General features: G+C 42.0%; 1 protein-coding gene across 1 annotated transcript in view; it reads right to left on the bottom strand.

Moving 5' to 3' along the window:
* The window catches only part of FRMPD3 (FERM and PDZ domain containing 3), a 553,251-nt gene extending 546,651 nt beyond the window's left edge, over positions 1–6,600 (bottom strand). Inside the window, exon 1 of the mRNA XM_044268648.1 lies at positions 6,367–6,600. Within this exon, the coding sequence (XP_044124583.1) occupies positions 6,367–6,505 (139 nt within the window). The 5' untranslated portion in view covers positions 6,506–6,600. The remainder of the gene's footprint in view (positions 1–6,366) is intronic.
* Between the last annotated feature and the right edge of the window lie 10,377 nt (positions 6,601–16,977).

The raw sequence follows: 16,977 nt of genomic DNA, 5'->3' as shown, positions 1-16,977 counted from the left end.
AACCTACACAGGGAAAAAGTATAATGGAAAGATTTGTACCTCTTTTGCATTCTGATTGCACTCCAGGTTTTGATATACATATACTGATGCAATATAATGATGCAAAAAAAAACTGTAGTATCATGTGAAAAGGTTTTATGGCTCCTGGGAGGGGCATTGCTTAATTTCACAGTTGCAGTTGCTATCTTTTTTGCTCTCAGAATTAGAGGTATACATAAAAAATTAAAAATTAAAAAAAAAAAAAAAAAATATATATATATATATATATATATATATATGCACACTGATTGACAAAAAATTAAAATGAATAAATAATGCACCAAAAGAAAAAATGTTGATGTCGTCGCAGGGCTTCCAACTGAATTTTTTAACAGGATAATGCTTGCCCACATACAAGGAAGGGTTGCATTCCTTGGCCTACCCAATCTTCAGATTTATCACCAATCAAGCATTTATGGGCCTGCTAGGATGCAATATCTGTGGGCAATTGTATGCAGGATACGATACAGAACCTCTATGCCTCCATACCCAACCATATCTCATCTTATATCTAGGCTAGGTGAAGGAACAGGGTACTAGATCTTATTTTCAATTGTACATTTTTCCCCAGTAAACTTATCTTTTCACTCTAATATGTAATTTTTTATATATATATATATATATATATATATATATATATATATATATATATAAAATCATCATCATTATATTTTACACAACGTTTTATACTCCTTGTTTTTTCAATGAGTGTACTTTGGTATTGGTTTATTTCCAGAAATGTATTTTCTGGTATTTTTGCTTATAATGTGATATTTTGTAGGCTACAATGAAGCTTCTTATCACTCAAAAACATGTTGCTCATTGAAATGCATTGAGTCTCAAATGGTTATCTATACGCTCAAAGCTGATCAATTTTTATTTGATCACTCAGGAGAACACTGAAATGGCTGGAGATTGTGAACGGTTTGATAATTGAGCTTAAGTGTTTGCTCAAGAGAACATGAGTGGATGGAGATTGAGCCATGGAAATACACTGCCTGTTCAAAAAACATATCGAAAGACACATCTCATGGTCGTGGAAAAGATGTTAGTCTGTTTGAGAGGGGTCAAATCATTGGCATGCATGAAGCAAAGAAAACATCTAAGGAGATTGCAGAAACTACTAAAATTGGGTTAAGAATTGTCCAACGCATTACGAAAAACTGGAAGGATAGTGGGGACCCATCGTATTCGAGGAAGAAATGTGGAGGGAAAAAAATCCTGAATGATCGTGATTGGCAATCACTTAAACGTTTGGTGAGATCAAATAGAAGAAAAACAACTGTTGAACTCAGGGCTATGTTTAATAGTGCAAGTTAGAGCATTTCCACACGCACACTGCGAAGGGAACTCAAGGGATTGGGACTGAACAGCCATGTAGCCGTAAGAAAACCACTAATCAGTGAGGCAAAACAGAAAAAAAGGCTTCAATTTGCTAGGGAGCATAAAGATTGGACTCTGAAGCAATGGAAGAAGGTCATTTTATCTGATGATTTTCCATGTACCAGAGTGATGGGCGCATCAGGGTAAGAAGAGCGGCAGATGAAGTGATGCACCTATAATGCCTAGTGTGTACTGTACAAGCCTCTGGGGCAGTGCTATGATCTGGGGTTGCTGCAGTTGGTCAGGTCTAGGTTCAGCAACGGTATGTGCTCCAAGAATGAGGTTAACTGACTACCTGAACATACTGAATGACCAGGTTATTCCATCAATTGATTTTTTGTTCCCTGATGGCATGAGCATATTCCAAGAAGACAATGCCAGGATTCATCGGGCTCAAATTGTAAAAGAGTGGTTCAGGGAGCATGAGATATAATTTTCACACATGGATTGGCCACCACAGAGTCCAGACCTTAACCCCATTGGGAATCTTTAGGATGTGCTGGAGAAGGCTTTGCGCAGCAGTCAGACTCTACCTTCATTAATGCAAGATCTTGGTGAAAAATGAATACAACACTGGATGGAAATAAATCTTGTGACATTGCAGAAGCTTATCGAAACAATGCCACAGCGAATGCGTGCTGTAATCAAAGCTAAGGGAGGTCCAACGAGTGTGTGACCTTTTTTTTTTTTTGGGTGCCAACTTTTTTTTGGGACAGGCAGTGTACATGGAAGCTGGATTTGCAATTTTTTTTTATAACACTGAATCACAAAAGTTATTTTTAGCTAAAAATACATCTATTTCGGTAAAAATTAAAACCTTTAAAGTGCATTTTAAGCAGTCAAGATCAGAGTTAACTATTATCCTGCCCCCTAAATTGGGATTTCTGATACTGTATATATTACCGCCAGTGGCCACTATTAATAGTGAGGGCACAGCTCCTGTGCAAATGCCACCCACTGGTCGGAACTGTATGTGCATGCACTTTAATGTTATATCCACCTGCAGGAAGGGTTTAAATGGCTTAAAACAATATAAAAAGTGGTTATGCCATGACTGATGTAAAAAATGAAAATCAACCATCATATGTAGCAAACATCTGAGGAGCTGGTGCAGAGAATGGGAGTGCTAGTGGCCTTGATGAGGTGTTGTATCACGGGGAACTCCCTTAGTTCATTGCTCTCTGGGGATTGTGCATTGGAAATGTAGATTGAAGAATCAGGCCAGAAGTTAAACGTCTCTCAGAATAAAAGTCTCTCTTTAAGTATAGTTTCTGGCACCAGATGATGATGTATGGTAGCTGGTTGGATGCCAGCTTAATAGCACTAGCAGGCACTTGCAGTATAGATGTCCACTGTGATTCTCAGGTTTGAAGTCAGTCGGCCTAAAGGTTGTTTGGGTGATGGGTGTCTGAGCTGTAGTCTCTCACCTTGCAGGAGTGTCTATAAAGGTGTGTTGGTCTTACAGGAGAATTGAATACTGTTCCTAGAAGCAGGAGCTCAGGCATATGCTTCCTCTAATGTCTCTATCTGAGCTGGAACTTCCTCTCCAGGACCTACCCAATACTATTAAGAGGACAGGAACAGGGTGGTTAGCCCTGTTCCTGCCAAGCATACCTTCTTTAGCTAGAATGAATGACCAATACATGAAAATAGATACCCCCAGGCCCAGGTTGCTGCATATACTGTATAGTTTGTCATTTATGACCAGATATAACCCAGTTTTGTGGCATATACTGTATCTGGTGCAGATTCCGTCGCACGCCATGGTGCAGCAGAATCTGCATCTTCTTCTGCGCTCACACCAGGTCTAAAAAAGTTGGTGTGGTGTGGGCGGGCCCATCTCATTCATCATTTTCTATGCCTGGTTTAGATGTAGAAAATGGTTTAAATGTAAGACAGCACGGAAGCTTAACATTTAGAATCAGCTGTGGATGTGCGAAGTTATGAAGAGGCCGACACCTCTACATAGCTTTAGAGATCCACTGCCAACTAAAGGGCTTATTATTAAGACTGGCATCTAAAACAACGGTCTTAATAAATGTATTTGAAGAGTTCCTTCATTCTTTGCTACAATATTTCTGCTAGATTATCCTCTGGCTGGCAGCTCAAGGGGTGTGTCCTTTCTCAGGGGGGATGTCATTTCAACTAGAGCTAATTCGCTGTAATTGTCATAGCTTCTAACTGTAGGTATGGCTATTGGCAATTTAAAGGGGCTCTGCCATTAATATAAATATATCCTTCCCAACATTGCTGCTATATTACTTTCCCAAAATGCCACCATTCATCCAAACCACATTATTCTTATGTTATTAGCCTACCGTTGTGCCCTTTGGCAAATCAGATTCAATTTTCAATTGCTGTTGGTTATGTCCTATAGTGGAGACTTGTAATTTAGGATGTACAAGCTCACAGCACTTTTCCTTCCCTTCAATAACCACTCCTCCATGTCAGTTACATTGTACAGATAAACATAATCATATATATTTTTTTCTCTAAGAAATAATAGACATAAGCACAAGTTGTGTCTATTACAAAGCCAGTTACACAAGGCATTTTATATAAAGGTAGAAAATGAACTGGTTAGTGTCACATGTCCTGCTGATGTCAGGAGACATCTCGCTGCCCTAAGCCATGATGGTACAGCAGTCACATGACATACCAAGAAGTAGGATTAAAGTGTGGGGGAACAAGAGAAAACTGCAAATGAGTCAAATAAATAAAAAAAGTTAACTCTAAGGAGGAATGATGGAATCTAGAGTACCTGATGAAAATAAACTTTAAAGTGAAAAGTAGTTCACAGGACACACCCTTTATGAATAGAACATGGATTAATTAAACAGGATGGTGCTATTATAATGACATAAAGAGAGCATTTTTGTAACAGAATGTAAATTAAAAAAGTAACTCGTTTTTTCCATTCTGAATTATAGTAAAATAAAATGGGAAGATGATATGCAAATGAGATCTCCACAAGCTCTTCCTCTGCTAGATGTAAGGTACAGTCAATGTTTGAGCTTTTGAACAGGCCTTGAGACATGATAATAACTAAGCTGCATCTCATCTGCAGAGAACTGTTTTGTTGTGATTGCTCCTCATCAGTTAAAAGCAGAGAATGCTAGCTTAACTGGGTGAGAGGCCTAGGTCTGGAATTGGGAGACAGTATATCTTCTTATGGAGGGCACCAAAATGAGGTGAGAAGTCTTAGCACAGACAACTCTCCTCTGGAATTCTGGGAAGAGATTATGCAAATGAGCTTTTTAGCAAGCTCTACCTCTAATGCTGCCAGATGTAAGGTAGCTATCCTATGAGTCATATGTTAGGTCTGTTCAAAAGCCCAAACATTGACTTATAGGATAGCTACCTTACATCTGGTAGCATTAGATGCAGAGCTTCCTAAGAGCTCATTTGCCTACCATCTTCCCAGAATTCCAGAGAAACATTGCCTGGCCTATAAGACTCCTCACGCCATTGAGGTCTCTCTACATAAAGCAATATCATATTCCTCAAATCCAGACCTAGATCTGTCATCATTTAGGCCTCTACTCTCTGCTGTGCACTAATGAGAGGCAATCACCTCCAAGCAGCTGTGTTAAAAGGTTGAACACTGACTTTTAGGATACTTACCTTACATCTGGTAGCATTAGGTACATAGCTTCCTAAGAGCTCATTTGCATACCCTCTTCCCAGAATTCCAGAGTGTTACTTGGTCTTCAAGATTCCTCATGCCATTTAGGTGCTCTCCGGAAAGAGATATAGTATCTCCAGTAAAATAACATTTAATCATGACACAAAGTCATGTACAGGTGATAATGGTCTCAACTACTAATTCAAATTGAAAATTGTATTGTTGAACACATGATCTCCAAATGTAAAGCTGCTCTAATTCTGTTGTCCTGTAGTATAAGCTGGTTTGCATAAAAGAGGTACAAATTCATTTTCTAGAATTCATGCCATAAATGAGTGCGATGTGTTTTGGCCTAAACTTTTCGACCCTGACTCAAAAAACAAAGATGTGTGATCCTTGTATTCTTATATGCACCCTCCTTTTACTATTAAAGTCTAATGAACATAAGAAAACATCTGAGGAAACATTTAAAGAGATTCTCCATGATTTAACAATCCATACTCCACACCCCTGCTGTTCACTGCTCAGTAGTAGCTCCAGAAATAGTCACGATTGTGTGGTGGACAGAGGTGGTTACTGCCACACTGCTTCTATTAAAATAGTAACCTACTCCATCCACTACACGATGGAAAGATCTGTATAGTCCCAGTGATAATGCTACTCCTGAAAAGCTGATCGTCTCGGGTGTTGAGCCCCTGCTGATCTGATATTGATCATCTATCCTAAAGATAGATAATAAATTGTTAACGCTAGGAGAATCCCTTTAGAGTTGTATTCCCATCACAATTAATGGGGGCATATCGCTAGGATATGCCCCCATTGTCTGGTCTAATAGGTGTAGGTCCCAGAGAACGTAGCGGGGAGAGCTGTGGCTGGAGGACCTCAGATTTCCTGGGGTCCATCCACCACCAAGCGCTGCTCCCCGCTGCTCCCATAGAAGTGAATGGGGGCACACCGCACACGCGCGGCCCCTGCTCCCATTCATTTCTATGGGGCAGTGTGCCCTCCGTTCATTTCCCCGCTCCGTTCTCATTGTAGGTGCGGGTCCCATAGGTGGGACCCGCAACTATTAGACAATGGAGGCATATCCTAGCGAAATGCCCCTATTGTCTGTAATAGGAATAACCCTTTAAGTCCCATATTGAGATTAAAGGGGTCCTGAGTGGTTAGACCTCTGACAAATACTTTATGAATGCCTTTTGCCATTAAAGTGATATGTCATGATAGATAGATAATATAATAATACATTTATGAGTAGTAGACACAACTGAAGGGCTGGGAATATATTAAATACTGAATTACTGATGCTCCAGTTTCACCTGAGATGACTGATCGTACTACAACGGGTCGTGCACTGCCAGCAACAAATCCAAAGCCCACTCCTGGATTGCGAAAAATGTTGACCTTACGTACAGATTGAGGGGTCAGCTGACCACATTCCATAGCACCTTTCCACATCACATGACTGTGCAAACAAAGTAAAAAAAAATGCTTTAATGTATAATTTACAAAAAATGTATTAATAATTATACACACAGATATACAGTAGCTCACAAAAGTGAGTTGAGTGCGTTTGTTGCCAACAGTTTAGACATTAATGGCTGTGAGAGGGCACACCAAATTTACAGTGTTATACAAGCTGTACACTGACTACTTTACATTGTATCAAAGTGTCATATCTTCAGTGTTGTCCCATGAAAATATATAATAAAATATTTACAAAAATGTGAGGGGTACTTACTTTTGTGAGATACTGTATATATTTTACAGAAAAGTGCAATCTGAGTGTTGGCATCCATCTTTTACCAGAGGGCGCTATGGTCAACATATCCCACAGTATAAGCTATAGGACAGGGATCAGCAACCTTTGGCACTCCAGCTGTTGTGAAACTACAACTCTCAGCATGCTCCTTTCACTTCTGTGGGAGTTCAGAGCACTGCCAAGCAAGTGTGCATGATGGGAGATGCAGTTTCACAACACTTGGAGTGCTGTAGGTTGCTGTCTTCTGCTGTAAGAGATAGGTTCCATCTTTCCATGGGAGGTCTAAATTGGTAACTTTTCCCATTATATATATATCAAACAGAGGATCAAAGCGTTATGTGAACAGGAGTGAAGGAGGGGATTTGAATCTCAGAAATAAGGAGATGAAAATGTTTAAATAAACACAAATAGACAAACATTTATATGGATACAAACTTACAAGGCCTGTTTAACCGTTATCTGAAAATTTTGAGAACTTAGTTCCATTTGGCAAAACTCTGATGCCCCACGTGCTTTCCTCAACACATTTGTGTATGTCAGAAAAAGTGGCATGAGGCTTAACAAGTGTGGTTTATTGCTGAAAAATCTGAATTTTCAGCATATTTATGGCAGCAAACTAGTGCCAAGACAATGCTAAATGTTCCAAATCATATATCCAGCTTTTCTTTGTTATCCCATATGTATTCTTCTTTTGCACATGACCTTTTGCATATCGTGCATTAGTATTTTTGCTTACGATATACACCTTTTTAGAGCCAAAGCCATACTTCTAGAAGGCAGTACTATCACAAAGCATATGTTAAATCAAGGTAGTTTCATGAATATAACTATTAGTTCAAGTGTACAAAGACCTGCATAGTCGCAATTTCTCAGGGCTCATGCACATATGTTTGGTCTGCATCCGATCTGCAATTTTTTGTGCTGTCGTCTTCATCAAGAGGGGGTTACACATACAGTACATAATAAAAAAAATACAAATACAATAAACAAGAAACTATTAACAGCGCAGTACAGAGGGGGAGAGGGCCCTGTCCACAAGAGTTTACAATCTACAAGGGAAGGGGGAGAACACAGTAGGTGAGGATCAACACTGTGGTCAATGACTGGCTGAGTCTGCCTTTCCAAGCATTTCCTGTGGTGGATATGGGTAACTCTTTTTTTTTTTTTTTTTTTACTGATCACAAAACATTAAACAAATCTATTTAATAAAGAATTCAGGCTGGTATTGGCACTCCTCAACATTGAAATTTGAACACCAAGAAGGACAAGCCATAAGGTTATGCAAAGCGAGGAAGTAGTAGGTGTCGCTAATATCTACAAATGATCACAGTTTTAAGCACCTTGCTTCAATCTGTGGCATCTGGGCAGGGCATAAAAGCCATATTGAAAGCAAAGTTTTTTGCCACATGAAACATCAAGGCATGTGGGATAATTGCTCAATGTCTCCTCTTCGATGTGGTAGTTATCACCACTAGTCTCAAACTGAGATGGACAGAATGCTTGATTAATAACTTGATTAATAACTCAAACAGATTTCTAAACACCTTGGCTGAGATGTCAGCACTGTTCAACAGTGTATGTACCAGTGATTGGGAGAACTGGAATGACAGCAAAAGGAGCACAGAAGTGAAGCTCCGCGAGAATGGATTAGATAAGAAGAATGGCGCGTAGTGGTCCATTCTGTACTACACGTTTGAAAGACACTGGGCTATGAGCTAGATGCTCAGCTAAAGGAGTCCCATTAACCTCATCCCACTTCTCTCAAACAGTATCATGGCGCACAGCAAGATGGCAATGGAGGCTGGAACGAAGGCCTTTCCTCTTCAGTGACAAGTCACACTTTTGACTCAGACATAATGATAGTCAGAGATTGGTCTGGAAGCCATGTGACCAATGTCTTGAAGAGGCCATCACAAGGGAACATCACATCAATCCTACTTCCATATTTATGGTGTGGGATTGAATAATGTACAGCAGCTAGACACCTCTAGTCTTCATTTCAGGTCTGTATACTAACAGCATATATCGATTTGGTCATGGAACCAGTGGTATGACTATTTCTCCAATTTGTCACAGAAGCCATTTTTCAACATGACAATGTCAGGCTGCATGTTGCTCATGTTACTATGAACAGCCTGCATAGCCTTAATATGCTGACATTTGTCAGCAGTTGCAAAGGGAGCAGCCAGCAGCATACCAAGACATGTAAGTGCATTTGTGTGAGTGACATTCATACTTGATACTGAATAGATTGAGATGTTTTGAATATTTTGTTTCTCTTTTTTTATTATTTGCATATAGTTAATATGTCTATTGATCCTGAAATTTCCATAATTTCCCTGAATTTTTCGTTCTTGCTGTTGCAAGGCATGTAAAACAGAGTCCACTCAGATTATATCTGACAGCTATACAGAAATTGATGTAAAATTGCTCTTGACTCAAAATTGTATCAAGCTCAGCAAACATGCTAGAAGTTCTCTATCAAAATTTCTGAAAATATAAACTACTGTAAAATTGTGATGAGTTCATAGTGTGTGTTTGAGTGAGGGTGTTTTTCATCCAAAGAAGTGGGTTGGGAGAGAATTTGATTATAATGGAAAGGCTTCTTATACTTCTCCTTCCTGTTGGATCTATTTCTGGGTTTGGCTAAAAAAACTGCCACAAAAATCTACGTTTCTTATGTCTAAAATGTCTGCTTTGACACTGAATATATCTGTATGTTTATCTGTATGTATAATTTAGTATATAAAATATTCTAAATAATTTCTGTAGTACAGTTGTTCTGCCCAGCAGAGTTTGAATTTAATGGGGTTGTCCGCGTTCAGACATACCTCCAGTTTCACCCAGGCAGCACCCCCTGACTTGAGCATCGGAGCAGTTCAAGCTCCGATGCTCTCCTTTGCTAAATTGTGCAGGGCAAAGGCATTTTCAGGAGTTCCGGTGACGAAACCAATAAATCGGCTAGCCCATGTCCTAACATCAGGGGTGCTGCTTGGGTGAAATTATGGGTATGTCCGGGTTCAGCTCTGAACCCAGAAAATCCCTTTAATTCTGTTTCACGTCAGCTAGGGTTTACTATTGCTGTATTGATTAGTTTGGTAATAGCACCATCTAATGGTCTTGAAAATGTACTACACTTAATTTTTCTGTTAATAAAGATTATTGTATTTGTGGGAGGTGCAAAGCATTGTGGAACTGTGATGCATCCTGGGAAAGAGAAACCCAGTCTCCAGTCTTCATATTACAGGACATCAGCAGTCCACAATCCTTGTACAAGCATATCTGCCCACAATCCTTGTACAAGCATATCTGGTAAGATTTCTACCTTTGTTTCAGGGACATTATGTATGCAGTGCTGTTTAGCTAGGTATAAGTGTTACTTAGGGAAAGAGGTTGTAACTGTTAGATGTATTCCATGTATAGGCAGCCATTTTGGCCATATTCCCATTGTTAATGTAATGTTAAAATACATGCTGCATATATCAAGGGGAGAAAAAACAGAACTGGATTGCACATCCACAATGCTATGCCTTGATCTAATTAAACTCACTTCTCAGCGCCATATTAAAGTGTACAGCCCCCCATACTACATGCTGTACAAGAGGCATTAGTGTACATCCTGATCAAAAGGCACAAGCCCACCCACCACGCCAAGGTCACCTCCCTGAGTGGGACCTACTTTGACAAAAAGGCGCAGCACAATGCGGTGACAAAACGGCACTGCCTTAGTAGGTGGCAGGACCCAGGAGTCAAACAGCATCCCTGCTGTCTGACAATGCCACCCATGGCACTGGGTCCCACCAACCCACCAGCACAGCGCCACAAAAACAAAGGCCACCACGCAGTAATGCACCATGTGAACAGTTGTCTAACACAACATGTCCATTGCTATCAGGAGCTACAGGTCAATTACCACTTATATGCAGACTTCTGCAAAATTTAAACCACCTGTGCCGAATGGGAGGAGTGCTGATACCAGTAATAAAGAAGAAAGATTCAACTAATACATGCTGTTCTATGCTTTCTGCTGATACATGCTATGCTTTATACTATACACTCACCTAAAGAATTATTAGGAACACCTGTTCTATTTCTCATTAATGCGATTATCTAGTCAACCAATCACATGGCAGTTGCTTCAATGCATGTAGGGTTGTGGTCCTGGTCAAGACAATCTCCTAAACTCCAAACTGAATGTCAGAATAGGAAAGAAAGGTGGGCTACAACAGCAGAAGACCCCACCGGGTACCACACATCTCCACTACAAATAGGAAAAAGAGGCTACAATTTGCACGAGCTCACCAAAATTGGACTGTTGAAGACTGGAAAAATGTTGCCTGGTCTGATGAGTCTCGATTTCTGTTGAGACATTCAAATGGTAGAGTCCGAATTTGGCGTAAACACAATGAGAACATGTATCCATCATGCCTTTTTACCACTGTGCAGGCTTGTAGTGGTGGTGTAATGGTGTGGGGATGTTTTCTGGGCACACTTTAGGCCCCTTAGTGCTAATTGGCCATCGTTTAAATGCCACGGGCTACCTGAGCATTGTTTCTGACCATGTTCATCCCTTCATGACCACCATGTACCCATCCTCTGATGGCTACTTCCAGCAGGATAATGCACCATGTCACAAAGCTCGAATCATTTCAAATTGTTTTTTTGAACATGACAATGAGTTCACTGTACTAAAATGGCCCCCACAGTCACCAGATCTCAACCCAATAGAGCATCTTTGGGATGTGGTGGAATGGGAGCTTCGTGCCCTGGATGTGCATCCCTCAAATCTCCATCAACTGCAAGATGCTATCCTATCAATATGGGCAAACATTTCTAAAGAATGCTATCAGCACCTTGTTGAATCAATGCCATGTAGAATTAAGGCAGTTCTGAAGGCAAAAGGGGGTCCAAAACTGTATTAGTATGGTGTTCCTAATAATTCTTTAGGTGAGTGTACATGTTATTTGTATTCTTATAGTTTTACCACACAATTGATTGATCACATCAAATACTCCTGTTTTGCCAATAAACAAGTTAGACTACAGAAAACAGTCCTCTTATTTGGAAGACAGGAATGGTTTATACTGAATGTCAGACTGCACACTGTGTGAACGTGTATGAAGACAGAACAGTAAAACAGATACTAGTCATCAGCGATAGTGGATTTGACTATACGGAGCTGCCATCACACACGCCGTCCTGTGTATAAGATTACAGCAGTTGCCATACAGTCACAAGAAGCAAGAGTGCAGCCCCCAGCAAGCGCAGCATGATCCAGACCATACTGAAGTCCGTTTCTACCTAGACTGAGTCCGAGACATTAGGCAGCCAGCAAACAGGCACAAAATGTCCGCTAGCCAGGCATTGACATACAGGAGCAGGTCACGAGAAAGTTGCTCTAGCAAGTCATCAATAAAAGAAAATGCTTCTCTCATCCGTGCAGAAGATGAGGTCTTCCTTTGCTGCACAAGACATGCAACTAAAGAAAGAGAGAGCGTCAAAGGAAAAAGAGAAAGCGTTGAAGGAAAAAGAGAAAGCTTTACTGATAGAAGAGACAGCTTGCCTGCAGGCGTCACTAGAAAAACTTGCCACATAGAAAGAAGCGGCAGCTGAAATAGCCAAAGCAGAGTACCCCGAATCCGAGAAACACAGCCAAGTACTGGGGCCAGACCTAGTTCAAAAGATCCAGCACAGCGCGTCTCTGAATATATCCATCAGCATCCCAAGACAGATGACAAATGTGATCCTGTATATCAGCCAGCTTACACAGAGTTCCAAAAATCCTACCTTGAACCTCAAGCAGGATGGTATGCGACAAAGCGATGCTGACCACAACTACAGAACAAAAGCTACAACCTTCCCTTCGACTTAAAGGGACACCCTTCGCGTCAGAACAGTATTATACAGACTTTCCTAAGCCAGAAACCCCTAAAAGGTATGGTGATACACTGCACATGCAGCATATCAAGAACACACCGGGTACTATTGGCGCTAAACAGGCCGCCATGGACTTTTCTAAGTTCTTTGCTAAACGGGAGGTGGTTATCAAAGGACTTATAAAGTTCACTGATTGCCCCGAGAACTACAGAGCATGGCGAGCCTCCTTCCAGAATGCCATACAAGACTTAGATCTTTCCAATAGTGAGGAGTTGGATCTCTTGGTAAAGTGGCTAAGAAGCAAGTCTGCTGAACACACCAAAAGAATCAGAGACATTAAAATAAACTATCTTGGCAAAAGCCTAAAGATGGTGTGGGAAAGTCTTGATGAGTGTTACAGGTCAATAGAAGCTATAGAAAATGCCTCATTTAACCGCCTCCGGACCGTCTAACGCAGGATCGCATTCCGGAGGCTGCTCACGCAGGCACAGTCATGCATCTTTGCGTCATCTCACGAGACGCGAGATGACGCTCACAGCCGACCCGCACATGCGCATTGTGGGCCAGCAAAAGTTACAGGACAAGTTCGTCATCAGCCTGCCAGCCAATGATCGTCGCTGGCAGGCTGATTTTCAAAAAAACAAATCAGAAGCCATCTAACACATTATATTTATAAATATAATGTGTTAAATGGCTGCTGTGCTCCTCTGCTGGTCCTTTTCGTCGGTTGGTTCCAGCAGAGGAGCACAGTTCACAGTGAGTACACCCAACACAACACTTAGCCCCCAGATCACCCCCCCATCACCCCAATTAACCCCTTGATCACCCCTTGATCGCCCCTGTCAATCACCTAGTGAAAGGGAAAAAAGTGATCAGTGTAAACTGGTATTGACTGTTAGGTTTTAGGATAGTTTAGGCCCCTTGGTTAGGTAGTTAGCGAACGTTTAGCGCCCAGCCCACCGCACCGCAGTCACTGATTCGCTGATTAGCGTATCGCTAATCAGCATTTTTACAGTTATAGTATCTGTAAGTGATCAGAACTGATCACAGTCAGATCTCTAATAGTATTAGGGTCACCTTAGCTCACCCTCCACCCAAAACGCAGTGTTTGCCCGATCAGGCCTGATCGGTCGCCCACACGTGCCTTCACCCACGCTCGCCCCGCCGCAGTGACAAAAACATAATTTTTTTTTTATCACTCCACAATCACTTTCCAAGCTCTGCGGCGATAAAAAAAATTAGTTTTGATATTTTTTATCAATCGCAACGGCTTATGGTACTTCGCTAGCCTCCCATTTGTAAGACAGGCTTGCTTTTTTTCTTGGGTAGTCTCGGGGAATACCCCCTAAATTTAGTTGACCAAATGGCAAATAAGGGGTATTCTTCTGAAGAGGCCTACAGGCTTCTGACCCAGTCGGATGAGGAATGGGAACCCTCATCTGATGAATCATACAGGTCAGAATATGAACCTGTAGAAAGCAGTGGCAGTCTGACCCAAAGTTCGGACGAGGAGGTTGAGGTCCCTGATACCACCAGGCATACCCGGCTCCGTGTTGCTAGACCACAGGTTGCGCAGGATCCGCTTCAAGGGCAGCAGAGTGGGCTGGCACTGTCGGATTACGTGGTAAGGCATACACCAGCAGCGCAGCCCATCCTGGATCTAGTAACAGCACTGCCGTAGAACATGGTGAAGTGGCGAGCACCAGAAGGGCAGTTGAAGCTGGTACGGTGGCACGTGCAGAAGTTCCCCCGTCGCAGCCACCACACAGACAGGCCCGTAGAGCTCCTATAGTCCCTGAGGTGTTGGCAAACCCTGATTGGCAGCCCCCAACTTCAGCCACACCAGTAGTTCCCCCTTTCACCGCCCAGTCTGGAGTTCGGGTTGAGACAGCTCAGATCGGTTCGGCACTGGGATTTTTTGAGCTGTTCTTGACTGCGGAGCTCTTGGACTTAGTCGTGGCAGAAACAAATCGGTATGTCACACAATTTATAGCCGCCAACCCGGGAAGCTTTTACGCCTAGTATTTCCGGTGGAAATCCGTCCAAGTGTTCGAAATTTAAACTTTTCTGGGCCTTCTCCTCAACATGGGCCTAACCAAAAAGCATGAATTGCGGTCATATTGGTCCACAAACCCAATTCATCACATGCCTATGTTCTCTGCTGCCATGTCCAGGGCATGATTTGAGACCATCCTGCGTCTCCTGCACTTTAGCAACAACAGCACCTCTCATCCCAGAGGCCACCCAGCTTTTGATTCGGCCCATCATAGACCACCTTAACACCAAATTTGCAGATTTGTATACCCCTGAGCAAAACATATGCGTAGAGGAGTCCCTTATACATTCTACTGGGCGCCTTGGCTTTAAACAATACATCCCAAGCAAGGGCGCCCGGTATGGGGTCAAATTGTATAAGCTCTGTGAAAGGGCCACAGGCTATACCCACAAATTTCGGATTTTTAAGGGTAAAGATCAGACCCTGGAGCTGGTAGGTTGCCCTGACTACCTGGGAGCAGTGGGAAGACAGTCTGGGACTTGGTGTCACCCTTATTTGGCAAGGGGTACCATCTTTATGTGGACAATTTTTACACAAGTGTGCCCCTCTTCAGGCATTTGTTCCTAGAACAGATTGGCTGCTGTGGCACCGTGCGACCTAGTCGCCGGGGCTTCCCCCAACGGCTCGTTACCACCCGTCTTGCAAGGGGGGAGAGGGCTGCCTTGTGTAACGAAGAACTGCTCGCGGTGAAATGGAGAGACAAGCGTGACGTTTACATGCTCTCCTCCATTCACGCAGACACGACAATACAAATTGAACGAGCAACCAGTGTCATTGAAAAGCCCCTCTCGGTCCACAACTATAATTCGCTCATGGGAGGGGTGGACTTCAATGACCAGATGTTGGCTCCTTATTTAGTGTCCCACCGCACCAGATGCTGGTATAAGAAGATGTCTGTATATTTAATTCAATTGGCTGTATATAATAGTTTTGTTCTCTACAGTAAGGCTGGGAGAACAAGATCCTTCCTCAAATTTCAGGAAGAGATCATCGAGAACCTCCTGTATCCAGGAGGTTCCAAGGCCCCATCCACCAGTGTAGTGAGCCGTCTACATGAAAAAAATGATGTGTCTGTAGCAGGAGTGGAAAAAGGCGTGACACCCGCTATTTCTGTCCTGACTGCCCTGACCACCCTGCCCTATGCTTAGGGGAGTGTTTCTGGAAGTACCACTCACAGGTACACTATTAGCATAGGGATTGCATCTCACAGGACAGGCACACAGGGCTATTAGCTTTCACACAGAGCTGCTGCAAACCTCTCCTTTCACCTGGGACAAAGTGCATAATGTACTTCGCCACATCTCTGGTGATTTGCGCTTTGCACATTGTCCCATGGGGAAGGAGAGGTTTGTCCTATAAAAAAGGTAAAAAATAAAATCACCGGTAAGCAAAAAAGTTAATGTTCTGTTCAAAAAGTTAAATAAAGTTTATAAAAGTTAATGTTACGTTCAAATATTATTATAATGTTAATAAATTTATTGCGTTGCGGCCTGGTTTTTTCTTTTTTTTTTTTTTTACCTTCTAGGTGGACCAACCGATGAACCAGCTGCAGCACTGATGTGCATTCTGACAGAAACATTGCGCTGCTGTCAGATTACACAAAAGTCGTGTATGCGGCGCTGCAAGACGAGATTTCTCCTATGCAGTAAAAGATATGTTTTCCGAGGCTTATGAGCTGAGGGGGCGGTGGTGTTAATATGCTTTGGCAAACACTTTGTATATAAAAATAAGAATAAAAAAAATCCCGGCAATGATTTATTCATCCACATCGATTGATGTGAATGGAGAAATCGGTTTTGCCAGGGCATACGAGCTAAGTGGGTTTGGATGTTGGGCGGAGCTCCTATGTCCTGGCAGACGCCTTTCCCCTCCTTTTTATTTTTTTGGCAGAGATTTTTTCATCCACATTGATCGATGCGAATGAAGAATTCTGTGCCATTCATTTTTTTCTTTCAGCCCAGAGGCTGAACGGAAAATTCAATCTCATTACCCGTATGCTCAATATAAGGAGAATAGCAGAAACTCCTAATGCTGGCCATACATGTAATGATTGCGGAGACCCTCAAATGCCAGGGCAGTACAAACACCCCACAAATGACCCCATTTTGGAAAGAAGACACCCCAAGGTATTCGCTGAGGGGCATATTGAGTCCATGAAAGATTGAAATTTGTGTCCCAAGTTAGCGGAAATGGGAGACTTTGTGAGAAAAAATAATAAAAAATTTCCGCTAACTT

The sequence above is a fragment of the Bufo gargarizans genome, chromosome 9 (genome assembly GCF_014858855.1).
Source record: "Bufo gargarizans isolate SCDJY-AF-19 chromosome 9, ASM1485885v1, whole genome shotgun sequence".
NCBI lineage: Eukaryota > Metazoa > Chordata > Amphibia > Anura > Bufonidae > Bufo > Bufo gargarizans.
This window is presented reverse-complemented; position numbering and strand designations above follow the sequence as displayed.